The sequence below is a fragment of the Macaca fascicularis genome, chromosome 7 (assembly GCF_037993035.2).
Source record: "Macaca fascicularis isolate 582-1 chromosome 7, T2T-MFA8v1.1".
Lineage (NCBI taxonomy): Eukaryota > Metazoa > Chordata > Mammalia > Primates > Cercopithecidae > Macaca > Macaca fascicularis.
Genome location: NC_088381.1, coordinates 77,388,499 through 77,415,813, shown reverse-complemented (window position 1 = coordinate 77,415,813; position 27,315 = coordinate 77,388,499). Strand labels below are relative to the sequence as shown.

Genomic DNA, 27,315 nt, shown 5'->3' with positions numbered 1-27,315 from the left:
GGACCCCCTTACCAGGCCAGACCTTTCTTCCACTGCCCACGCACATGTGCCTCTCTCAAGTCCCTAAATTGACAAGCCTCTGTTTCCTCCTCTGCAAAATAGGGATGCTAATGCCTATTTCCCATAGGGTTGAAAGGTATGTGTGATTATGCACAAAGCTCAATGCATAGTGGACATTGTTATCTGGAATTTCCTTACCCCTCTTCAGCCTACCCTTAAAAATTATTTTCACTACACTGTGTCAGCAGCGTGGGGTGCAGCAGGGAGAGTCTGTCTGCCTCTCACATTCTCCTTACGCATGCTCCAGAGTTTGATCTCTGGTCATCTTTGTAAGCCCTTTGCCTGAGGGTATGTTAAAAACAAAGGTAAGTCATGTCATATTCATTTTAGGAAATAAAATAGTTAAGATTAATATATGTACTGCATGTAAGAAAACTGCAAAATTAGTACATATTTATTACAGAGCCTAGAAAAGTCTGATACAATAAAGACAAAACAAATGCCCCATGATCCCACATCTAGGGATAATTGCTATTAACATGTTGGTATATTTCCAGGGCTGGGCACTGTGGCTCATGCCTGTAATCCTAGCACTTCGGGAGTCCGAGGTGGGCGGATCACTTGAGCCTAGGAATTCAATACCAATCTGGCCAACACGGTGAAACCCTGTCTCTACTAAAAATACAAAAAATTAGCCAGGTGTGGTGGTGCGTGCCTGTAATCTCAGCTACTCGGGAGGCTGAGGCACGAGGATGGCCTGAACCTGGGAGGTGGAGGTTGCAATGAGCCATGATTGGCCACTGCACTCCAGCCTGGGCGACAGAGAGACTCCATCCCAAACCAAACGAAACCAAACCAAACCATGTTGGTATATTTTCTTCCAATATATTTTCCTGTGTCCTACTGTTTTAAGTTAGCTGCTAGTCACAGAGAATAGAGAATGTCTGTCTTCCAAACGGTTAGTTTACTTCACTGAGACCTATTTCCTGTGGGCTACCTATGTATAAAACAGCAAATAGGTGAGAGGTGTCCAAAGGGTGTTCCTGCTCTGAATTCCAAGGTGGTTTAGACATTATTAACTCAGGGATCTAGCTTTGCTCCATAGCTGTTGTCTCCTGGAGGTGTCCCAGGCAGGGCATTGGAAACTCCCTCCCTCAGATATTGGTGAACCTTGAAGGCTGGAAAAATGATTTACAGTTAAATGTTTTCTGCCATTTCAATGATCCTTCTTCATTCCTCTGATATTTTATTAATAATTAACATTTGCTGAGCACTTACCATTTTAAAGATATTTTGCTAAGCATGTTACAAGTGTTAACTTATTTGGTCCTTGAAATATTGTCATGAGATAGGTCCTTTTATTAGCCCTATTTTACAGATGAGGAAACTGAGGCATAAGGAGGTTTAAACAAGATCACACAGTTAGTAAGTGGTGTACTGGAATTAAATGACTTGTATTTATTGTGCATATAAAAATATATATGTGCATATATGAATATGTACAGTATATAGAAAATATGTATGAATATCTCTCTCCTACCTATATGCCCATCTATCACCTCTCTATCCTTTATCTCTAACATCTATCTATCTATCTATCTATCTTTATATCTCTCTCATCAATATCTACCCACCTTGGCTGGGCGTGGTGGCTCATCCCTATAATCCCAGCACTTTGGGAGGCCAAGACAGGAGGATCACTTGAGCCCAGGAATTCAAGACCAGCCTGGGCAACACAGCAAGATCCTGTCTCGTATTTATTTATTTATTTAAAAAAAAACTATCTACTTACTTTTTTGATCTAATTATTTCTGAAGAATTTTCATCTGTGTTTGAAGTGGCCGTTTACTAGTTTTGGCTTTGGCTACACACATCCAGATGTCCTTATTGTGGTAGACTACCCAGTGGTGTGATCCTTGGTGGAGGAGGACCCCCCTCTTCCCGTTTGGAAGATGAAGAGAATGGGATATGCCCTCTCCCCTTCTTGGACAGTGCCACGTGACTGAGGTAGCCAATCGGATGCTGCATTTTAGGACTTTTAATTTCAAGCCAGTGATGCAATTCACAGGCAGTTAAGGAGACACTCTCACAAGCCTGGTGCATTGGCTCACACTTGTTATCCCAGCACTTTGGGAGGCCCAGGTGGGCAGATCACTTGAGGTCAGGAGTTTGAGACCAGCCTGGCCAACATGGTGAAACCCTCTCTCTACCAAAAATTGGCCAGGAGTGGTGGCACATGCCTGTAGTCCCAGCTACTCAGGAAGCTGATCTGAGGTGTGAGAATTGCTTGAACCTGGGAGGCAGAGGTTGCAGTGAGCCAAGATCTGAGATCGTGCCACTGCACTCCAGCCTGGACAACAGAGTGAGTGAGACCCTGTCTCAAAAAAAAAAAAAAAAAAAAAAATAAATAAATAAAAATGCACTCTTTGAGCCATGGTCACAGTAGTGGCATCTACTGTCTGGTGGCTTTAGGAGGCAGTGGTGATGGTGGAGCCTGCGAGACATCTGCTGGACAGTGCTGTTTCCTAACCAGATCCTTTCTGGGTCTGATTTTGGCTTTGGTTCTATAAATCCAGACAGACTCAGTTCCTTGTTTCTTGCTTGTTGGAATGGGCGTTGCAGCCTGCTAAGTATCCATGTCTTCCCCTTTGTTCCCAACACAACCTTTTCTTTTTCTTTAATTTTCCTAGGGAGGGGGGTGGAACTAACCCTAGTTCCAAGGCAAGTCTAGTCCAATCAGGGCATGATAGTCCTCAGGCTGTGACTCAAGATGGACTGATCAGACTGAGAGGAGGGTTTATGTTCCATAGTTGGAAAAAGTATTTTCCTCTCTCACCTGCTATATGTGAGCAAGAAAGCATTCCACCCTGATTGCCACTCCAGCTATCCTTGTGGATCTTGTGACCAGGCGGCCACCCTTCTAAGGTTGAAGTCAATGCTGTGGCCAGCAGTGGAGAGATTGAAAGATTTAGGACCCTTGACATTATGCACATGGCTGAATGAACCAATCCTGAAACCTCCCCTCCCAGGCACTTCCTTTATGTGCAAGAAGAGATTTCATTTTCATCTTTTACTTTTGGTACAATGTGATTTAAAAAAACATTTTATGTAAATAATTTAAAAAATATTACGGGCACATCATATTCATGTATATATTCATGGGGTACATGTGATGTTCTGATCGCATGTGTAACAATCACATCAGAGTAATTGGGGTGAAATTTCCTTTTTTATTTAAGTCAGCTCAGGTTGAATTTTCTGTTTTTTTATAGCAGAAAGTATCCTAATTGGTTTGCTTGTTTGGTTTGGTTTTGTTTCCCTAAGCTTGTTCCTCTGAAGTTAGCATTTCTTAGATAACTTTTTGGTCTCAGGAATCTTTTCCATTCTAAGAAATATTGAGGACCTCGAAGAGCTTTGGTTTATTTTGTTTTATATCAATATACATATTGATATTTGCTGCATTATAAATTAAAATGAAGTCTAAAATATTTTAAAATTCATTTAAAAACAAAAATAACACATTAGCATGTTAACATCAATAAGATATTTTTTGGCTGGGTACAGTGGCTCATGCCTGTAACCCCAGTGCTTTAGGGGTGCTGAAGCCAAAGGATGGCTTAAGGCCAGGAATCCAAGACCAGCCTGGGCAACATAGCAAGATCCTGTCTCTACCAAAAAAAATGAGAGATATTTTAATGAAAAATAACTAATTTTCTAAAACAAAAATATTAGAGAGAAGCATGCCTTTCTTTAACTTTTTTTGCAAATCTCTCTAATGTATGGCTTAATAGAAAATAGCTGGATTCTCATATCTGCTTTTGCATTCAATCTGTTGCAGTTGGTTGTTTTGGTTGAAGAACATGAAGAAAATCCAGCCTCGGCCTGGCGCGGTGTCTCAAGCCTGTAATCCCAGCACTTTTGGAGGCCGAGGCGGGTGGATCACGAGGTCAGGAGATCGAGACCATCCTGGCTAACATGGTGAAACCCCGTCTCTACTAAAAATACAAAAAACTAGCCGGGCGTGCCGGCGGGCGCCTGTAGTCCCAGCTACTCGGAGGCTGAGGCAGGAGAATGGCGTAAACCCGGGAGGCGGAGCTTGCAGTGAGCCGAGATCGCGCCACTGCACTCCAGCCTGGGAGACACAGCGAGACTCCGTCTCAAAAAAAAAAAAAAAAAAAAAAAAAAAAAAAAAGAAAAAAGAAAATCCAGCCTCACCTAGATATTTAGTCAGAAAAGAGAGGAAAATTTTAGTAGCCTTTTCAGGTAGTTGTGGAGATTCTTCTTTGATACTATACCAAAATTTGCAGGTAGTAGTTTCTTAAAGATTATTTGCAATGTGGAATATGAAACCATGCAATGAATATTTTATATTTTGTTTCATCAGATTCTATTGGTCTGTCTTATACTTTGAGTGGATCATTTACTCAGAAATGAGTTTATAACACTGTGCATTGGCCATTTGGAAAAATTTATGCAAATCTTTCAAATTTTGATATGTTTCATTACATAATATAAAAAACCCATACTTTCTAATATCACCACCAAGATCATCATAAAAATTTTGAAGCATTGGGAAGCTGTCAAGTTCATAGCAAAAACATCCTAATTGACAAGTTTTCTTAAAAATTCTAATTTTCACCTGAAGGCTTGCATTTTGTCATTGGCTACAATACTGTCAGTGGGTGTCCCTGAAGTGACAGCCTAATTTTGCTCATTTTTGACAAAATGCCTGCCAAAGGCCAAGTGTAAAGTTTATCAGTCACTCTCTTAATTAAAAATGTTATTCCACGAAAAAAGTGGCTAGTTCAGTTTGCAACTCTAGGAATTGTAAACATACTTTTTCTTGAGTCAATCATTATGCGTAAGTGTACAGCAGAAGTGATTTATTCCTATTTCTCATTTCATCATGTATAATATTAAAAGGGTCTCAAGGGTCAAGATTTAATATTTTCATGGCTACCTGAATGGCATTCTAAAGTGAAACTGATTTTTTTTTTCCTATAGTGTATAGTTGTGAAGAATACAATGACTATGAATATTGTTTACCTTGATTTGTGCTAAGGCACCATCAGTTTTCCTCACTGTTGCTTTTGCACTATTGGTGCAAATGTCAACATAGTGAAAAAGACACATAACATCTTATCATTATGGAATTAGTTTTCACTTCAAAGATTCCCTGAAAGGATCTGAGAGACCCCAGGAGTCCACAAATCCCACTGTTAGAATTTCTGCTTTAGCTTACGGTCATTTCTGGAAGCAACATGACATGCTTCCAATAATCTCCCCTTCTTTGAAATCAACCAGATTTGGTTTTGTTGCCCATTTACCATGTTAAAAATGTCATTGTTTATGGTTATTTGAATTAAAATGTTTTTAAGGAACTCTAATTGAGGGCAATTTTTAAGTAAGCAAATGATTAGAAGGAAAGATTCTAAAGTTTCACTTTATGAAAAAAGTCTAACATTTATGCTTTCTACATTCTTGAGGTTAACATTAAACAATCAAGCATTGTTTAATGACTGATGTAGACCATCAGTCCACAAATTGTGGCAAAATAAGGAAAATAGCACTGATATTTTCTCTGTTCTGTGGAAGCTCCCAGTGGCCTTGAGCTGGGTACTATTTGTCCCTACTTCAGATTTTTTTTTTTTTTTTTTTGAGATGGAGTTTTGCTTTTGTTGTCCGGATTGGAGTGCAATGGTGCGATCTCAGTTCACTGCAACCTCTGCCTCCTGGGTTCAAGCGATTCTCCTGCCTCAGCCTCCTGAATAGCTGGGAACACAGGCATGCACCACCACACCCAGCTAATTTTTTATTTTTAGTAGGGACAGGGGTTTCACCATGTTGGTCAGGCTGGTCTCAAACTCCTGACCTCAAGTGATCCGCCCACCTTGGCCTCCCAAAGTGCTGGGATTACAGGCGTGAGCCACCGCACCCAGCCTATTTCAGGTATTAGAAACCTGGCATTCAGTGGTTAAATACTCGGCCAAGGCCATTCAGTGGTCAAACCTTTCATCCCGGCTAAGAGGCTCAAAGCCCAGGACCTCTTTGCTGTATCGTGCAGGAATTTCTGATAAGTACAAAAATAAGAGGCTGTGATGGCTGAGGTTTATGCCCTGGAGAACAGTGCTCCAAAATCATGGACTCAGAGGTATTTCTTTAAAAATTTTCTTTTACATCTTCTATCATACTGATATGATGATGTTGACTTTTTACTAATGCAACATTTTTAACATACCAGAAGGTATGTTTCAGAGTTAGAAGAGACCTAAATTATGTGATCTATCCATATCTCATATCACTGGGACATATTTAACATGACATGCATATTTAACATGCATTTCAAAAGTACCTTCTGGATGATGGCTTCTGATAATCCAATTGTTGTCCATCTCCCCAAATCAAAATGAATTACACTGTATGTGGCAGGCAGCTTCTAGGATGGCCCCAATGATCTCTGCTTCCTGATATTCATGCCATTGTGTAATTCCTTCTGCTTGTGTGTGGATGAAACCTGTGACTTGCTTCTAACCACCAGAATATGACAAAGGTGTGAGAATGTCACTTCTGTGATGAGGTTTCATAAGACAATGATTTCTGTCTTGCTAGGTGACTCTTTCTATTGCTATCTTGACTTGCACACTTTGATGAAGCAAGTTGTTATGTTGGAAGGGCCCCATGCCAAGGAACTGAGGGCAGCCTTTGGCCAACTGCCCCAGGGGAACTGAGGCTCCAGTCCAACAGCCAGTGCAGGGCTGAATCTGGTCCAAAAATGCTGATTGAGCTTGGAAGCAGATCCTTCCCCAGCTGAGCCTTCAGAGGACACCCCAGCCCCAGCTGACACCTTGATTGTACCTTTGGGAGAGGCCCTGAAGCAGAGGACCCAGGTAACCTATGGTCAGTTTCCTGACCCACAGACTGTGAGATACTAAATGCATGTTGTTTTAAGCTGCTAGGTTTTAGGGCAATTTGTTATGCTGCAATAGACAATGAATACACTGTACTATATTTGTCTCTTTTTCCAGCAGGACCAGAAATGGGTCGTTTAAGGTCCCTGGGACCTTGTCATGTGTGTTTAACTGTTTACCCACCACTGAAGAGCTTCCTGCCAGGACCCATCTGCAGTGTAAAAGGGGAACCCTGAAGCCCTGGGAATGGCTTCTAGTACTTCAGGTAGGGGCTCTGTGCCCCCATCAATTCCCACCTTTGGACCTCCCACTAGAACCTCCTTAATTGTCTTTCTTCACCTAAGCATCATTTAGCTTTGTTACAAACCAGAGGCAGCAAGCCAACTATTCCCTGGAGAAACTTCAGCCAGGCAGGAGGGCATTAACCACACCAACTGGTGTTCCACAGCAAAGGTATGAATGCAGAGATTCACATCCCAGTCCGGTTCATAAGCAGAGGCGCAGGAAATAAGAAACTCCTTTTGAGAAAGAGGGAAATTAGGAGAGATACTGAAATTATGCGTCACATAGGACATCAGGCAACCACTTTACTGTCGGCTTCAGTTTTTGATCTGCAAAATGGGAGTCTACTTCTAGGTCCCATAGTCTTTGATTCTTAGTCTGATACAATCGGGGTTGCTGTGAGCTGGCTCTTTGGGTACTAAGTCGACTATCAAATGTGGATAACAGAATACCTGTCTTCAAAGGGGGTTGTAGAATTAAATGAAATAAATAAAACACGTGAAACGTGCAGCACAGGGCCAGCACGAGCGTCATCGTGGCAGTTGCTGCTTCACCACGGGGTCTCAGGTCCCAAGGAATTGGGGTCGCGGGCGGGCGGAGCGCAGCTGGGACCCAGGCCGGGCGGCCTGCCCCGCCCACGTGGGGCCGCGGCCCGTCGAATGACTCCTTGCAACGTGTTGGTGGTGGCGGCGGCGGTGGCGCGGGCTCTTCCGGGCGCCGCAGCTTCCTGCCAAGCACCGCGCAGCCGCCTCCGCTGCAGGATCCCCCGGTGCAGGCCTCCGTGCTGGTGCGGATCCTGGGGCTCAGCCGCGCGCGCCCTGCCTGATCCTGCGCCGACCCACCGCACTATGCGCGCGGTGCCGCCGCCCGCTCAGCTCCTGCCGCTGCTGCTGCTCGCGCTCCTGGCAGCTCCTGCCGCTCGCGCCAACAGAGCCGAGTCCATCTCCGCGCCGCGGCCCGAACCCGAGCGCGAGTCGCGGCCACCTCCCGGCCCGGGGCCCGGGAACACTACACGGATTGGGTTTGGGGCGGCGGGCGGCAGCGGCAGCTCCAACAGCAGCGGCGACGCCTTGGTGACCCGCATTTCCACCCTTCTCCGCGACCTACCCACCCTCAAGGCGGCCGTGATCGTGGCGTTCGCCTTCACCACCCTCCTCATCGCCTGCCTGCTGCTGCGCGTCTTCAGGTGGGCCTCCCGCCCTCTTCCTTCCCCCGCCGGTCGACAGGGCGGCATTGCCAACCTGCTGTCGCCGCGCGCCCGCCCCACCTGCACGCACAGGTGCCCTGGTGCGCCCCAGCCAGACGTGTGCCTCCTGCCCTGCCCGGGAGGGTGGGTGGGGGGCCGGGGTGGGCTCGTCTGGATTTTCCTGGTACACGTTTTAGGAATTTTCTTTCCTCTCTTTAACTATATATATAAAATAAATATTTGGTTCCATTTGTTGACTTTCTGCTAATGCTGAACACTAACAAGAGTGCTCCGAATTCCGACAGCTTTTTCCATAATTTATTTTTATAATCATTTCACAGATGAGGAAAACATTTTCAGAGGCAAAATGGCTTATCTAAGTAAACTCAGTGGTGGAGGTAGGATATGAACCCGGACCTGTGTAACTTTAATCTCGCTACTCCTTCTCCTTTCTACCATCTGCAGCTCCCTCACGCCGCGCCTACTTTTTCTTTCTCTTTTTTCTTTCTTCTTTCTTCCTTCTCCTTCTCCTTCTTCTTCTTTTCTTCTTCTTCTTCTTTTTTTTTTTTTTGCTACTGAAAGAAGCAGTTTCTAGCATGGGGGGTGGGAGAATTGCCTGCAGGATTACACTGGAGGGGTGTTTTGCACCAGGGGTTGGAGCTGGGCTTCAGGATTCTTGGTGATCCTTGGTGGCCTCCCTTACTTTCTGTTAGTGGGGTACGCAGACGACTTTCCTAGGCTCCTGCCTAAGTTGCATTAGATGAACATTCACAGGGGCACGAGGGATCTTGGAGAGCCTTTTGTAGGTTGCTCACGTTCAGGGATAAAGTGTCTGGCAAATTAGGAAGGATGTCCCAGGTCCTTGATCCCTGTCCATCCTGGGGGACAGGGGTAAGAGGAATGCAAGGACATTTCCTTTAATGCCTGGGAAATCCTGTTTTTGCAGGAAATGAACCAAACCTGTCCTATTACTGAGGCCCGCCCGCCTGGAATTCTGGGTGTGTGTGTCAGCTGTTCAGTGCTGCCTCCCTCTGCTTCCAAGCCTACACACTGTGCTTTGGTGTTTGATCAGCTGTGGAAGTTGGGCTTCAGGGCTTGCTCTCCTGGGAAGCATTTTCAGTGCAGGAGCAGAAACCAGACCAGGAAAAGGCAGAGTTGGGAGCCATCTATGTATTGAGCTTTGCTGTCAGTTGTGTGTGACTTTGGGTCCAGGTGTTTCCTTCTATGTAGAATTAGATGCCAGTGGTCTGAGAAAATGGAGAAAGGGGAAGTACGGTCCCACGCTCACCCCACCATTCCCTGCCTTGTCTCAGGCCACATCGTTCCTCACTCTGCTGGTCTCCTTGATGTACTCTGGGTTGAAATACTCCTGTCTTCTTCCCACTCTACCCCCTGGCCTCAATCCTCTGTTTACAAACTCTAGCAGCTCCCTGTGGCCCTACCTAGGTATGACAATACCTGGGTGTGGCATTCGGGGCCCTTGCAAGCTGTCCCCAGTCCACAATGCAGACATCAACCAGCGCTTCTCAGCCTAGTCCCTTGTCACTTGCTCCTTATGCTTTGTGGTTTCCCGTTTCTAGCCTAACTATATTCTACAAGTGCGTGCAGCCACCAAGGCCCAGCTCCCATCCTCCTTCCTCTGTATATTTTTCCTGGACATTTGAATGAGGTCACTATTTTCTGACCTCCTCATCCCTAATCTGTGCATCCTTCAGTCCAACCGTGCCATGCTGGCTTCTGCACTCAGCAGAGAGCCCTGGAGGTTGGCAAGTCCAGTCCATCTTCGTGTCTCCATGCCTGATGAGGGCCTGCCATCCAGCAGAGGTGCCATTCTCATTTACGTACTTCCTGATTGTTCAGTTGGAGTGAAGGTTAATGCCTAGAGCAGCTCTGAGTCTGGAGGTTTGAAACATTTAGCTCAAAATAGGCCATGGAGTCCACAAGTCTGTGTATTTCTTTTTTAGAAGGTATTTGAACTATTTTGCTAGTCTGCTGTTTATTACTCAGGAGTAGGGGAGAAAAGAAGGCAGCATGCACCCAGATGTGAGGGGTGCGAACCTCATGTTGGAGTGGGTAAGCCAGCACTCTGGCCTGGAAGAGATGGATCTTTAGTGGCTTGGGTGTGGAGTGTTGAAAGAAGTTTACGACTTCATAGGAGAAGCTGGTTATGGACATGATCTATGTCTCTTCCCAGGAAGGCAATCTTGTTAGGGTGAATTTTCAGGTGGACAGCTGCCACCCCAGATTCTGATCTAGACGGGACTTTGTAACATTTTACAGCTTGGAAGGGCCCTGATGGTGCACAGTCCCCATATGTTTCTTTGCAGATGAGAAAGTTGTATCCCAGGAAGTGGAATAAGTCATTGCTAGATTCTAGAACACTCTGCAAGTCTGTGTAGCCAAGGCAGGGCCAGCACCTCATCTGTGCTATTCGGTCTGTACTGTGGCCTTTCCCTTGTCCCAAGCTCGCCTGTAACCTTGGTTAGTCAGTTCACCAAATGCCTGCTGGGCTAGCTGGGGGCCCTCCTTCCTTTCTCCCTCTGCAACTCCTTAGCATGCAGGCACCGATCCTGGAAATTCCACCACCTGAGTCTCCTAGAGACTGTCTCACCTCTGCCCACACCAACTTCCCTGGTGGAGCTTCTCCACCTGCCACTGTTTCTACCTTGTCGCTCCTGAATTGCAATAATATCTCTTCAGCTGGGGTTCCTGCCTCCAACCTTGTCCCTCTCCAGTCCATCCTCCCTCGTCTGCAGGAATGCCTGTCTCATCCTTCTTCCACCCCTCCCTGCCAATTCTCCCTGCATACAAACTCCTTAATGTGTGGGCAAGGCTGACTCTTTAGACCGGGGTGCCGCTTCCCTCTTGAGCCCCCATCCCGGCTCTGCTCAGTGCGCCTCCTGCTTTGCTGGACTTCCGGGGGTTCTCCGGAGGCATTGCGTGGCCTGAGCATCTTGTCCCACTCTAACCCTCTGCCTGGAGTCCCCTCTGTCACTAAGACTGTATGGTCAGTTCGGTGCTGTTTGACATCATTGCCATTGCCTCCTCTGAGAAGCCTCCGCAGCTAGGGCGCCTCTGTGCTTCCAAAGCACATTCGATTTTTGAATTCCATCTCTTCAGAGTCAAGTGTCGCTGAACTTCTTCTGAGCAGGACTAGGCATTAATCTTCTGTGTTTCCCTAATACCTAGTGTGGTTCCAGGCACAAGCTGGCATTTAATAAAGATATTTTTAGCAAAAGAATGTTGAGCTCTCAAGGATTTTACATTGCTGATGTCTCTCAAAATGTGCCAGACTAGCTGCATGATTGATGCTGGATACCTGCAAGGTAGGAATTTGTACAGTGTAGATAAAAGGGAGTGTAGTAAGTATGATTGCTTATAAAATGGCAGTCCTAGCCTATTTGTCTGTTTTCTCTGAAAGAGTCACCTTACCAGACAACAGAAAAAATTTGGATCCAAGGAAATTAGAAGCAAAGAATATGTATTTTAATGAAAAAGATGTATACTTTCAATCAAGCGATTCCATTCTTAAAGGATGTACATTTTCCACCGCACTATATATTCTTTGCTTCTAATGTTAATGATTAGAAGAGAAAGCCAAGATGCACTGCAATGATATTCAGAGAAGTTCTGTTTGACAGTGAAAAAGTTTAAATAATCTAAGTATCCAACAATGGGACATTGGTTAAGCAAATTATGGTAATCTTTATGGCAGAATACTATGCAGCTGTTAAAAATGATGACATTGAGATAATACTTGCTATATATTTTTGAGTGTGAAACAGGTCACAAAGTGACATGTATCAGCTCATTTAAATAAATTATAAACATGTATAGATGAATGTGCAAATAAATCTCTGTGATTGTGGATGACTATAATTTTTTTATTATTCGTGATATGTTTCTGCATAGTTTGAATTCTTTTACAATCCAGAAGCATGTAGTTATGATGTGTGTATGCTGCATACCCCTGTGTGTATACTCACCTCCTGGCTGCATTCTTGGATGTGTCTTTCTGAGGACCAGTATGAGAGCATCTGGGGTGTATACCTGGGAGTGGGGCTTCTGGATCCTGGGGGGTGCTCATTCTTGATTTCCTTGAGTAGGCACCAGTGTAGGTTTCCATCTGCAGAGCCTGAGGGTTCTCAGATTCTCACATCATATCCAACACTTAGTATTGTCTGACTTTCTAATGCTTTCCAATCTGATGGGTATAATTTGGTATTAATTGTTTTGTTTTATATTTCTTCATTTTCTACCAAAGTTGAGCCTCTGTCTCTTCCAAATGTTCTCCTTAATCAATCTGATTTCCCCATCTATAGAATCATGTCCACCTTTTTAAATGTATTTCATCATTAAGGCAAACCGTTTTTACACAGGAGACAAAATCGGAAGGAGGGAAAGCTGGTTGGAGACTGAGTGCCCTCTGCCGGGTACCTTCACATGTGTGAGAGCAGTCCTGTAGGCACCCGGTGTGGTGGACCCCCTGGGTCTGCTACTTGGCAGGTTTATGGGAGCTGAAAGGGAATCAGCAAAGAGGCTGTCTCTAGGAAGTAAAAAGCTGTGTTTCTCCTAATTTTTTGATATTGGGAAACATCTGGTGATGTTACATGGATTCAGGACAACACACATAAGCCAAGGACTGCTGGTATCAGTACCCTTTGGCCCCTACATTCACTCAGAACACTTTATTGTCTGAGTTCTGGAAGGAATCTGACTTTACGCTCTGGTGTCTCATGAGCAGAGTGGGGGCAAGTCAGGAAAACCCTGCCACCTTGAAACCACAATGTTCCTTTCATCCTGGGGATCCTTTCCCAGTCTTGGAGAGTCTCCCATCTCCACAATGCAGGCTCCACTTCTCCCAGATCTCTGTTGGCTGCATGCCCAGCCACTTCTTATTTCAAAATCTCTGTAAAATCCTCTTATCTGAAAGGAGGGTTCTTTTGGTGCTTCCCGAGGGATTGGGAGGTTGAATTCTAAACGGTCTGACATTGCCCAGCTGTCAGTGGAAAAGGTGCACACTGCCATGCCCTGAAGACATTGGAACCACAGATGCTTAGTTAATTTTACTAAGCCTGGTCTTTGAAAAGGACGAGAACTGTCCTACTTACCTTGTATTTCCTAAATTTTTTATTGTGTGTGTATTTACATTTGTAATAAGAACAGTTATTTAAAAGAAAATATAAAAGCTTAATACTTTTAGCATTTAGGGAAAGTTACCATTAAATTTTTTTTGTCATTGCTTATTATTTAATAGTATATCAATGTTATTTTAATAAATTGGAATTTTGGGTGGAGCCATGGTTAGAAGATCCAGCCCCATTTTCAGGTTTGAGAAAGGATGTGGGACTTGTTTAGCATCAGTCAGTCATTTCTCATTGCTTGCCCGAGGCTTTGAATTGAAGGGAAAAAACTATAGAAGTGACAAATGTTCATCTTCTTTCATGTTTGATATTATATGCCACAGTGAAGAAGTGTTAAACAAATTGGATACAGCCAAAATCCAGATTCTTTAAATAAGAGAGTAGAGAGCAAGCCCTAGATTCAATTCTCCAAAACATCATGGTATAGGGAGAGAACAAGATCGCTCAAATGGTTCTTAACTGGGGAGGATTTTGCCCTCTGGTGTTATTTTGTCATATCTGGAGACATTTTTGGTTGTCAGGGTGGGGAGCGGCTGTAGGGATAGGGAGAATTTACTACTGGCATCTAGTGGGTAGAGGCCAAGATGCTGCTAAACATACTACAGTACACAGAACAGCACCTCCACCCCCACCCAAAGAATTATCCAGCCCCGAATTTCAAGGGTGCCAGGGTTGAGATATGCCGAGAATCTCAGCTTCAAGGCCTGCTGGTTGTCTGATACGGTCAGTTTATTGAACCTTTCTGGGTGCTGTTTCTCATCATTAATTAGAGTACATGCTTCCAAGGGCTATTGGATGTTTAGAATGAGAGTGTGTCAACTAAGTCTCTGGCTCTCCTTTAAGCAGCCAAGTGTCCTGTTGTATTGAAAAATACGATTCTGAAAACAGATGTAATTTACACCCAACCTTTTGGTCTTGCTTCTGTCCATAAATGAGGATGCAGCCATATGACCACAATTATCAGGCAGGTGCATCTGTTTCTGGACTTAAGTCTAGGGGCTTGGATGCTCAGCTTGGCCCTTTCTGGGCCTCCAAGATGTGGTAGGCTGAGTTTGGCCCTGTCCAGCCAGGTCTCCCCAACACTGAACCCAGCACCTAGGAGAAAACATGGCTGAGTAGACAGTGTTCTTCCCAGGGTGTTTAGTTAGCACCCACTGTGAACATAGGGGTGCCATGGGACACATCAGAGGTCAAGGACCATCCAGCTCAATCTAGGGGATAGGATAATGCCCTTTGTTGACAAAAACCCCAAACTCTATATGAGTGACCATATTGGCTTGGGGAACAATATCAAGAGGTCCTGAGAACATGGGCCTGAGGTGGTCAGGTTTCAGCCTGGCTTTATACATTTTAGGGAGATAGAAGTTACAGGCAAAGACATGAATCAATATATGGATGGTTTACTTTGGTTCAGCCCAGAAAGGTAGGGCATCTTGAAGTGGGGCCTATAACCCTATAGGCCATAGGCAGAGTCAAAGAGGTTTTGATTGACAGTTGGTTGAAAGAGTTAAGCTTTGTCTAAAGACTTGAAGGCAATAGAAAGAAATGCTTGAGTTCAGATAAGAGGGGTTGTGGAGACCAAGGTTCTTGTTATGTAGATGAAGCCTCCAGGTAGCAGGCTTCAGAGAGAATAGATGGTAAATGTCTCTTTTCAGACCGTAAAAGGTGTCAGACTTTTAGTTAATCTCTCCTAGATCCACCAAAGGCCTAGCTGCATTAATGAAGATTCTCTACAGATGCAAAAATTTCCCCATAAAAGATGGCTTTGCAGGGCCATTTCAAACTATGTCACAGATATTTTTGGGTAAAATTTCATTTCCTTCGGGGCCTGCTATTTGTCATGTGATGCTATACAGAATCAGGTTGGAATTTGCTATCTTATTGCCACAAAGAGCCTTGTTTTGCCAGTCTTATGATCTCTATTTCATTATTGATGCTGGTCATTTGTGCCTAAACTCCAAAAGGGAGGGGTATAATACAGCATGTCTGACCTTCTTTCTTGTCTAGGCCTGGAATTTAGTTTTTCAGGTTTGAACAGCCAGGTCTGTTCAACTGGCTGGGGGGCTTAGAATTTTATTTTTGACTTATGCCTTGAATGATTCTACTTGGCAGATAAGGAGCCATCCAGTCCCACAGGGGAGCCATGTATTAAAAGCAGTGCTAGATAAACTGAGAAAGGATGGGTACAGTGGCTTTGGTTAGGGACCAGAATAGTCTGGGAAGGCATGGTGGCGGAGGAGGACTATTAGGACTTGGCAGGATGGGAGGAAGAAGAGGTTCTTCCAGGACCAGATGGGTGAAGCAAGCTTTGCCGAGGGTAGGGTTTGTGAAAAATGATCACTTGGAAATATGTGATGATGATGACAATAATGACAACTAATATTTATTAAGCCTTACTGTGTAATGGACTCTGTAATAAGCATTTTATATGTTTTCCTCGTGCCTATGAGTGGTGTACTGTCAGTCCTGTCAACAAAAAGAGTCAAGCTCTGTAAAATATTTAAAGAGATTTATTCTGAGCCAAATATGAGTGGCCACTGGCCCATGACTCAGCCCTCAGGAGATCCTGAGAACATGTGCCCAAGGTGGTTGGGGTACAGCTTAGTTTTATACATATTAGGGAGACATGAGACATCAAATATATGTAAGATGTACATTGGTTTGGTCCAGAAAAGGCAGGACAACTGGAAGTGGGGATGGCTTCCAAGCCATAGGTGGATTCAAAGATTTTCTGATTGGCAATTGGTTGAAAGAGTTAAGTTATTGTCTAAAGACTTAGAAATGTCTGGGTTAAGATAAGTGGTTGTGGAGACCAAGGTTTTATTATGCAGGTGAAGCCTCCAGGTAGCAGGTTTTGGAGAAAATAGATTGTAAATGTTTCTTGTCAGACTTAAAGGGTCTATCAATAATTCCAAAGGGGAGGAGGGTAGAATCAGGTATGTCCAGCCCCCTACCCTTCCCAGCATGGCCTGAATTAGTTTTTCAGGTTAGCTTTGGCACTGCCGAGATTCCAAATTGCCATCAATAGCCTTCCTGAGAGGACGGGTTCATTCATGTGGTCGAGGGGCTTAGAATTTTAATTTTGGTTTATCATCCCCATTTCACAGATGAGAAAACCAAGGCTCAAGTGGTGAAGTGTCTTGCCTGAGGATGAGCAGCTGGGGAAGGGGAGGAGTCTGGCTCACCCTTCCCATCGCAGCTGGATTTTGGAAGTCAATTCTAGCTGGAGGATTTGGGGATTTGTAGTGGGTGAGAGGAGCAAATGGAGGATTTGAACACAGGAGTGAAGTAATCACAGGGCTTCTGTAGAAATGTTGGTCCAGATTAGATTGTACCAGGGATTTACCAAGAATGCATGAATAGTTACGTGGCTGGTGTAGGGGGTGCAGGATGGCTGGGGAGACCTGTGGAAGGTGCTGGAAGGACCACTTGGGAGGACTGGAGGCCTGAGTGGATGAAGAGGAGAAAGAGGAACGTGTTAGACTGTCGTGAAGGGCCCAGAGAAGGAGGGCATTGTGAAGGACGTGGCCAGAAAGGGAAGGGTGTAGGTTTGGTGAGGAAGAAGAGGACTCATAGGTGAAACTTACTCATGAAAACTCCAGTCATGTAGCTGGGCCTTGGGGCTGGGTGGAGGGGGCATTGGGAGCATCTGCCTAGAAGGAGTGGGTGGTGAGGACTGACATTCCCATGCCTCCCCTACCCAGGCTGCAGGGATAAGTGGTACTGAAAGGGCCCCTTATGACTTGTGTCCCAAAGCACTGTGACCTCAGAGTTTCCAGGTGGTGCTCAGGTCCCCTGGGTCCACCAAGGGCCCCTCTGAGTCATCTTGCCACTGTCCTTGACTCCATGGAGCTGCCCCTAGAGGCTACCTTCTCTGCTTTAAACCTCACTTCCCTCCCCTGGCACCTTATATAAAAACAAAGCAGAACCAACCCTTTGCAAACACACCCGAGAGCTGGAGGAACAGGTCTTGGGGCATTTGCTGTTGCCGGATTTAATGTGTACTGCTTTTGTCTTGGAAGAGTAAGCATTGGATCTGTCCCTCAGGGACTGAGAGAGGGAAAGAGAAACAAGGTGGGGAGCAGATGGAGGGTAAACACTTTACTGTAATGAAGAAAACCTGAAGACTTGTCATTGAGCTCTTCAGGTTTGTCTGGACCATGCTGGATGATCCTCTATGAAGCATAAGCCCCCAGGGGCATAGTCTGTGCAGTGCACTGCATGCCCATCCTGGGGTCAATCAACAGTGCTAACACTTGGTTAACTAACCCCAATGGGATGGTGCCCAGGAGGGAGAGGAAGCAGCTAGGTTATATAAATAATGGTCAACACTCCTTAGTCATGGTTGAACTGTTGGTGAACAGAGATAAGGAAGGATTTGGTGGAACGTGCATATCATTACATCTCTCTGGACTCATGATTTTGAGCCAAATTACTAAATATCACTCATGCTTGGCACATAGGACCTAATGAACCATGGTCAGGGAACCAAGTCAGAGATGGCAAACTGATGGCCTGGGGCCGAAAAATCTGGCCCACAGACATTTGTTTTGTTTTTTGGTCTGCACGGTGTTTTAAAAACTAAGATAGTTGAGAACACTTATAAGTTAGGAGCCTTTATATAAAAATCTAGATTTCCTGCTTCTTTTGACAGAAGGGGATACATGGAAGTGCAAGACCTCTGTTCCAGGGGCAGCCGGACAGGAACTGGGTGGCTGCCACTCTACCTAGGCTGGGCAGGGTGCCGCTATTTGTGCCTTTTTGACTCGAAGACAGAGCATTGTCCACCACTTGTCACTGTTGTTTGTTCCCTCGTTTAGGTCTTGGCAATCCTGCTGCTCTGGTTTCTTTTGTGTACAAGGCCTTCGGGCATTTGAGTTATTGACCTGGTATGTTGAGCCATGGTGCTTGACTGGGTGACTGGGTGCTGGGTGCTGGAACAGAGGGGCTACAGTGTGGTGGGAGGGGGTGCCCCAGGACAGGGGTGAGTCGAGGGTGCATCCAAGGTCTCCCCAGTCTCTGTGTTGGGGAGGGATCTGCCGGAGCTGGATTGTGTTGGAGCTTGGCTGCTGGAGTTCTGGAGGCTCTTGCTGCACTATAGGAAAATACTTCTGCCTCGTGTGACTTATTGTTTGTCTGAAGTGGCCCACCTGCAGTGGAATAAGATGAGATTTCTATCACACTGGTGTTTGCCTCTCAGTGGCATGTCAAAAATGCTCTAGGTGGAAGGTGTCGGGTGGAGCTCAGAGGGCTGTGCCCAGGGCAGAAAGGGAGGTAGGCTGGTTATTGGGAATGTGTCTTGGTGGCAGGCCATGGTGGCAAGACCCTGGCTAGCCTGTTGATTGTCCAGGGGCCTCCAACACCTGCTTCCTTAGAGGGTGGGGCAGAGGCTAGGGCTGAAGAGTGGGTTCTGAGTCATGTTCTTCATTTCTTCAAGTGTAGCTGGTTTTCTAAGGGAAGCTCTGTTACTTCTTGTGTCCTGAGGAGGAGGTGCAGTGTAGAGCCTGTTACTTCTTGTGTCCTGAGGAGGAGGTGCAGTGTAGAGCTCAGAGGGTAAAAGCGAGGCAGGTCTGTGTCCTCAGAGAATCAGAGGGACCACCTGGCTCAGGGTCGCCTGCTAGTCCTCCTGTCTACACTGGCAGCACCTGTGTGCTTCAATCTTCCTCTCCCACGATCCATTTTCATTTTCTTGATTGCTTTTTCCAAATGTCAGAGTTCACATTTGCTGTTTGTTGACAAGTAATATAGTTTTGGCAGAACGCTGGTCCTTGGGCTACAGAACTACTTCAGTGGAAACAGCCAAGGTGGAGGAAAGGTTTGAGTCACTGAGTTTGGGTTCTGTAGTCACCAGTAGAGCTGGGTAAAGCCACACGGAGGTGGCCATGGGTGGGCTCTGGGGAAAGGGTCGCCTGCCAGAGGGGCAGCTGACATAGACTTAGTCCATTTCAAATTTATTTTAATCATTTATATTGAATTTTATTTATTTACTTGGTTTTAAAATAGGTCATATGTTCACATGGTTCGAAATTCACAAAGAACAAAAGAGGATATAACAAAAAGCATTCTACTCTTTAGCCACACAATTTTCTTCACTTTATGTTGTCAATTTCTTGTCAAATCTTTCCAGGGAGATTTTATAAATGTAGAAGCAAGTGAATGTAATATATATATACACACACACACACACACACACACACACACACACACACACACACACACATTCCTTCCCTATTTCTTATAATGACTTTAGTGAGATATAACTTATATACCATATTCACTCATTTAAAGTGTCCAACCCAGCCAGGCATGGTGGCTCATGCCTGTAATCCTAGCACTTTGGGGGCCAAGATGGGAGGATTGCTTGATGCCAGGAGTTTGGACCAACCTCGTCAACATGGCCAGACCCTATCTCTCTAAAAAAAAAAAAAGTGTCCAACTCAGTGGTTTTTAGTATATTTACAAAGTTATGCATCTATCACTGAAATCAATTTTAGAATACATTCATCACTCCATACTGAAACCATGAATCCATAGTAGTTAATCCCTATGCGTCTCTGAATTTTCTTTATGTGTATAGATTTCCCTATTCTGGTCTCTCATATACATGGGGCCATACAATGTGTAGTCTTTTGTGAATAGCTTGTTTTATTTAGTATAATGTTTTCAGGGTTCATCTATGTGTAGCATGTATCATTTCTTTTATTGCCGTATAGTGTTCCATCAAATGGGTATACCATCTTTTATTTACCCATCCATCAATGGATAGATATTGTACTAGCCTGTTCTCAGGGGCTGCTATAAAGAACTTCCTGAGACTGGGTAATTTAAGAAGGAAAGAGGTTTGATTGCCTCACAGTTCTGCATGGTAGGGGAGGCCTCAGGAAACTTATAATCATGGCAGAAGGGGAAGCAAACATGTCCTCTCATGGTGGCAGGAGAGAGAAGTGCAGAGCAGAGTGGGGAAAATCCCCTTATAAAACCATCAAATCTCATGCGAACTCACTATCATGGGAACAGCATGGGGGAACTACCCCCATAATCTTTTTTTTTTTTTTTTTTTTTGAGACGGAGTCTCGCGCTGTTGCCCAGACTGGAGTGCAGTGGCGTGATCTGGCTCACTGCAAGCTCTGCCTCCCAGGTTTACGCCATTCTCCTGCCTCAGTCTCCCAAGTAGCTGAGACTACAGGCGCCCGCCAACTCACCCGGCTAGTTTTTTGTATTTTTTTTTTAGTAGAGACGGGGTTTCACCATGTTAGCCAGGATAGTCTCGATCTCCTGACCTCGTGATCCACCCGCCTCGGCCTCCCAAAGTGCTGGGATTACAGGCTTGAGCCACCGCGCCCGGCCTACCCCCATAATCTAATCACCTCCCACAAGGTCCCTCTCACAACACATGGGGATTATGGGAACTATAATTCAAGATGAGCTTTGGGTGGGGACACAGCCAAACCATATCAGATATTTAAGTTGTTTCCTTTTTGGGGCTATTATGAATAATGCTGCTCTGAACAAGTGTATGAGTTTTTGTGTGGACATATATATATTTTGATGGCTCTTGGGAATATACCTAGGAGTGGAATTTCTGGGTCATGTGATAACTCCATGTTTAACCTTTTGACAAACTGCCAAATGGTTTTCCAAATTGCTGTACTAGTTTACATCTCACTAGAAGTGTATGAGGGTTATGATTTCTTATATCCTCACCAACATTTGTTATTGTCTGTCTTTTTGCTTATAGCCATCCTAGGGGGTGTGAAGTGGCATCTTGTTGTGGGTTTAATTTGCAATACACTGACGGCTAGTGATGTTGACCTTGTTTGCATTTGTGTATTGTGCACTTGTAAATCTTCTTTCAAGAACTGTCAATTCAGGTCTTTTGCCCATTTTACTTTGGATTATTTGTCTTTTTATTATTGATGGGTAAGAGTTCTTTATATATTCTACATACAAATACTTTGATCAGATGTATAGTTTGCAAGTGATTCCTCCCATTCTGTGGGGGTGTCTTTTCACTTTCTTGATTATATCTTTTGGAGCACAAAAGTTTTAAATTTTGATGAGTCCAATTTATGTAGTTTTTCTTTTGTTGGTTTTGCTTCTGGTGTCATATTTAATAAGCCATTGTCTAATCCAGTGTCACAAAGGTTTATGCTATTTTTTCCTATAAATTTGGCTCTTACATATAAGTCTTACATACTTATATGGAAGCTCCATTTTGAGGTAATTTTTGTATATGGTGTGAGTGAATTTTTTTACATGATTTATAGGGGTCCAACTTTATTCTTTTGCATGTGGATATCTTTTCTATCTCTTATACATACACTATGCTTGTCATCTTGCTTTATAAAAATATCTTGTGTGTCTGGATGGTTATTCCTTGTTAGGCTATAAAAAACTCTTCATTCGTTTATCTAGGTGCTTAGTGTTCATTATATGGATGTAACATAATTTGTTTAATCAGTCTCTAGTGTTCATTATATGGATGTAACATAATTTGTTTAATCAATCTCTAGTGTTCATTAAATGGATGTAACATAATTTGTTTAATCAATCTCCTGTTAATGGACATGTAGGTGTCATTTCACACATGTGGAAACATACCTGTAGGACTATCGGGGGAAACCCCACCCCCGATATTCAACGTGGGTTCTTTTCTATTTCCCTAAGCATTAGCTGGTCTGAGAAATAAAGGGAAAGAGTACAAAAGAGAGATTTTAAAGCTGGGTGTCCGGGGGAGACATCACAAGTCAGCAGGTTCCGTGATGCTCCCTGAGCCATAAAACCAGCACATTTTCATTAGCGATTTTCAAAAGGGGAGGGAGTGTATGAATAGGATGTGGGTCACAGAGATCACATGCTTTGCAAGGTAATAAAACATCACAAAGCAAATGGAGGCAGGGTGAGATCACAGGATCACAGGACGGGGCAAAATTAAAATTGCTGATAAAGTTTTGGGCACGCATTGTCTTTGATTACATCTTATCAGGAGACAGGGTTTGAGAGCAGACAACCAGTCTGACCAAAATTTATTAGGCGGGAATTTCCTCATCCTAATAAGCCTGGGAGTGCTATAGGAGACTGGGGCTTATTTCATCCCTTTGGCTTCGACCATAAAAGACAGCCACCCCCTAAAGTGGCCATTTCAGAGGCCTCCCCTCAGGGACGCATTCTGTTTCTCAGGGATGTCGCTTGCTGAGAAAAAGAATTCAGCGATATTTCTCCTATTTGCTTTTGAAAGAAGAGAACTATGGCTCTGTGCTACCCGGCTCACCGGCAGTTAGAGTTTAAGGTTATCTCCCTTGTTCCCTGAACATTGCTGTTATCCTGTTCTTTTTTCAAGGTGCCCAGATTTCATATTGTTCAAACACACATGCTCTACAAACAATTTGTGTAGTTAACGCAATCATCACAGGGTCCTGAGGCGACATACATCCTCCTCAGCTTACGAAGATGATGGGATTAAGACATTAAAGTAAAGACAGGCATAGGAAATCACAAGGGTATTGATTGGGGAAGTGATAAGTGTCCATGAAATCTTCACAATTTATGTTCAGAGATTGCAGTAAAGATAGGCGTAAGAAATTATAAAAGTATTAATTTGGGGAACTAATAAATGTCCATGAAATCTTCACAATTTATGTTCTTCTGCCATGGCTTCAGCCGTCCCTCTGTTCAGCGTCCCTGACTTTCCGCCACATAGGACAAATTCCTAGAAATGGAATTACTGGTTAAGGGCTATACCTTTTGTAACTGATGGATATTGTCACACTGCTCTCTGTATGTGTTGTAACAATTTACATGTCCACAAACAGGTAATGAGAGAGTGTTTCTCTACATCCTTGCCAACAGTGTGTTTTCAGACAGTTCTATTTTTGCTAAATTAATAGGTGAAAAACTGAATCTGTGTGAAGATCAAAATTACATTTCTCTTATTGAAAGTGAGATTGGACATTTTTTCATAGTTAAGAATGCAGAGCCATTTGGGTTTGTGTGTGTGTGTCTGTGTGTGTGTGAACTGCCTGTGTTATGTTCTTTACCAATTTTTCAATTAGATTATTGATCTTTGTTATTGGTTTGCAGGGACTATATATATATTAAGGAGATTAAATTTTAAAACATTTATAATGAGTTAGCTAGGTGCCGTGGCTCATGCCTGTAATCCCAGCGCTTTGGGAGGCTGAGGTGGGTGGATCACTTGAGGTCTGGAGTCAAAATCAGCCTGGCCAACATGGTGAAACCCCATCTCTACTAAAAATACAAAACTTAGCTGAGTGTGATGGTGCGTGCCTGTAATCCCAGCTACTTGGGAGGCTGAAGCAGGAGAATCACTTTAACCTTGGAGGCAGAGGTTACAGTGAGCCAAAATTGTGCCACTGTTCTCCTGCCTGGGTAACAGAGTGAGACTCTGTCTTAAAAAAAAAAAACAAAAAAAACCCCACCAAAAACCAAAAACCAAAAACCAAAAACCAAAATTTGTAATGAGTTGGAAATAGTTCTCCCAGTATATCATTTACTTTGACTTTTTTTTTGTTTGTTTGTTTGAGATGGAGTCTCACTCTGTCACCCAGGCTGGTGAGCAGTGGCGCAATCTCCACTCACTGCAACCTCTGCCTCCTGTGCTCAAGCAATTTTCTTGCCTCAGCCTCCGAAGTAGCTGGGATTACAGGCGCCCACCACCATGCCTGGCTAATTTTTGTATTTTTAGTAGAGATGGGGTTTCACCATATTAGCTGGGCTGGTCTCGAACTCCTGACCTCAGGTGATCTGCCCACCTCGGCCTCCCAAAGTGCAGGGATTACTAGTGTGAGCCACTGCTCCCGGCCTATTTGCCTTGACTATAAGACATTTTTATGTGTTTACATTTATCATCCTTTTTAAAAAACGGATTTTGGAGTTCTCCTATATTTTCTTCTAGTACTTTTATGGTGTTATTTTCTACATTTAAGTCTGATCCATCTAATTTATTCTGATATAAAGCATGAGATATAGGTGGTTATCAACAAAATATTTAATGAGTTACCTTTTTCTCACTCATTTGAAATGCCATCTTTATCCTATACTAGATTCCAGTGTGTATTTGGGTGTATTTCTGGACTTCCTATTCTGCTATAGCATCTGATTGTTAATGTGGGAAGCCACTGTGTATTAATCTGTTCTTGCACTTCTATAAAGAAATACCTGAGACTGGGTAATTTATAAAGAAAAGAGTTTTAATTGTCTAATGGTTCTGCATGCTGTACAGGAAGCATGGCAGCTTCTGCTTCTGGGGAGGCCTCAGGAAGCTTCCAATCATGGTGGAAGGCAAAGGGGGAGTAGACACTCACATGGTGGGAGCAGGAGCAAGACAAAGAGCAAGGTGGGAGGTATCACCCACTTTTAAACCACCAGATCTCTCAGGCACTCACTCACTATCATAAGAACAAAAGGAAGAGAATGGTGCTAAACCATTAATGAAGGCCCACCCCCATGATCCAGTCACCTTCCACCAGGCCCCACCTCCAGCACTGGGGATTACAGTTCAACATGAGATTTGGTTGGGGACACAGTTTCAAACCATATCACCCCGTGTTCAGTTATTATAGTTTTACAGCATGTTTTACTATCTAACTCCTTTACAGAATTTTCCTGGCTATTCCATTCTTGCTGCTTCTCCCATCCTCATGAATTTTGGAATCAGCTCATATAGATCCTCAGTGGAAATTGGTTGGTATCTTACTGCATTTCACTAAGCTTGCAGATTAATTTAGATGGCTTGAAATCTTCATGAGACTGAAACTTCCTAGTCAGAGGCACAGCGTGCCCTCCTTCTGTTGACACAAGCTTGTTTTGGTTGCTTTTGGTCATCACAGGAGCTGGCTGGCAACCAAAAGAACTTGCAGGGGCACCTCTGGGTCCTGAGAAGTGTCTGTTGAGTGCTGAGTCGTAGGGTTGGGGCACATCCAGAGGTCTGAGGTGAGTTCCTATCCTCTTGCTGGAGTGTGAAGGGCTCATGTTGTGGAGTGTGATGGACCTGGATTTGAGCCCTGCTTGCTTCCTGGGGCAGGTCACTCAGTGCCTTCTGGCCTTGGTTTCCTTGCTTTGATAACGGGAGCCCTCCTTGCCTCACTGGCTGGAGGCTGTGATGAGATCACATGTGCATTACCTGGCACTCAGGGTTGCCGTCTCACAGTGCCTGCTGGTACATCCACAGTGCTGTGGATGATGCAGGAGGGGCCCGCGTGCCTGGAGGTCATGTGTAGATGGTGCCCAGTGGCAGGGATGTGCCTATGAAGAGGGGCTGCAGGATTCAGAAGAAGGAGAAAACCCAGCCTGGTTGGGATGTCCTGGAATGGCCTCAGGAGAAGTGAGAAAGCCTGTGGCCCCTTGGAGTAAGTAGAACGAGAGGTGTTAGAGGCTCTGTCATCAGAATCTGGACCACACCTGCTAGGAAGTAGAAATGGATGAAGAAATTTGGGTTCATGATGAGAGGCTTGCTCAGAAGCACACCAGCAAGGGAATTGCAGGGCTGAGTGCTGAACCTCAGTCTCTGCACTTAGAGTCGGTGGCTCTGACTGTCACACTCAAAACTGAATTGAGTCTAAAGGGTTTAGTCCTGTTTTGTTTTCTTTGTGGGGAAGGGCGAGGAAGGAAGGCCTCCCCCCTGTGGCCTGCTGGGGGCTGGTGTCCTCCCTCGGCCTCCTTGTTTGCATAAGTGGGATGTCTGAGCACTCACACGAAACCTGTTTCTGAGCAGCTGGTGAACAGTCCGTTGAGTAAACAAACCCTCTGGCTTCAGGATTATATTTCAGACTAAAGTAATTTGGAACCTCTCCTCTCTCGTTAGAAATGAGTTTTGGTTTGGATGGAACAGTGCTTTATCTCTTCTAGAAATTATCTGGCCTTGCCTGTTCCTATGAAGACAGTATGGACATTTATTTATTAATAAAACGACCACTTTACGTCTCAACCAGGTTGACGCCTCCTGGTTAATAATAGCCTATCTCAGAAAAGAAAGATTCCTGCTGTGGACGATGGGCCAGCAGTGTCTTTTCACTTCTTTATTTCCCAAAGTTCCTTTTTCGATGGGGGGTGCTCGCTGGGCTGCCCTCGTAGGCTGCTGTCTCACTGGCCCCCAACACCACCCAGTACATAGCTGAGGGGACAGGCTCTGGACGTGGGGGCACCAGGCTGCAAACCCAAGTCTGATTGCAAACCTGGGCTCTTTCTAGAACCAGGCGCTTTGTCCTTGAGCTGCGTGTGTCTCTGGGTAAGATGAGGGTCCTGTTCCCATGGCTGGCCCACTGCCCGCAAAGGGACCCAGGGGACTTCAGCTTCATCACAGCCATGTAGTCTCTGCCTTCGCCTCAGGCTCATGGCAGTTCTGGGAGGCGCAGTCACCGGATGTTTGTCCTCATTGAAAGCCTGCTCATAGGTAGCCCTAAGCAAAAAAATCACTCTGCTTCTGTGTATATAGTTCATTGTTTCTATAAGGGGCAGAGACCTGGGGTTTAAACAGACTTGAGGATATAGGAAAATTATACTTACATGTGGAAGGCTAACTATTAAAATATGGAAAAAGCCCCAAGAAGGTATTGTGATTACAGTGGTGGTTTCCCTTCGTGCAGTGCCTTCCCTGAGACCTCGAGGCAGTTAAGGTTTGCTAGGTTATGTGTGACAGAAAACCCGGCCCCAGCTGGCTTTGGTGAAAAAGAGAGTTTGTAGTTTTTAAGGAGAGCTGGCTTAGTAGTCAATTTAGGACTTGGTCTCTCTCTTTCCAATCTGCCCTCCACCATATAGCCTTTATTTTCTGTTTCTA

The 27,315-nt window shown here is 44.6% G+C and overlaps 1 protein-coding gene across 1 annotated transcript in view; it reads left to right on the top strand.

The window, feature by feature from the left end:
- Positions 1 to 7,949: 7,949 nt before the first annotated feature.
- Positions 7,950 to 27,315, top strand: part of FAM174B (family with sequence similarity 174 member B) — a 39,022-nt gene continuing 19,656 nt past the window's right edge. Inside the window, exon 1 of the mRNA XM_005560555.5 lies at positions 7,950 to 8,376. Coding sequence (XP_005560612.2) covers positions 8,039 to 8,376 — 338 coding nt within the window. The 5' untranslated portion in view covers positions 7,950 to 8,038. The remainder of the gene's footprint in view (positions 8,377 to 27,315) is intronic.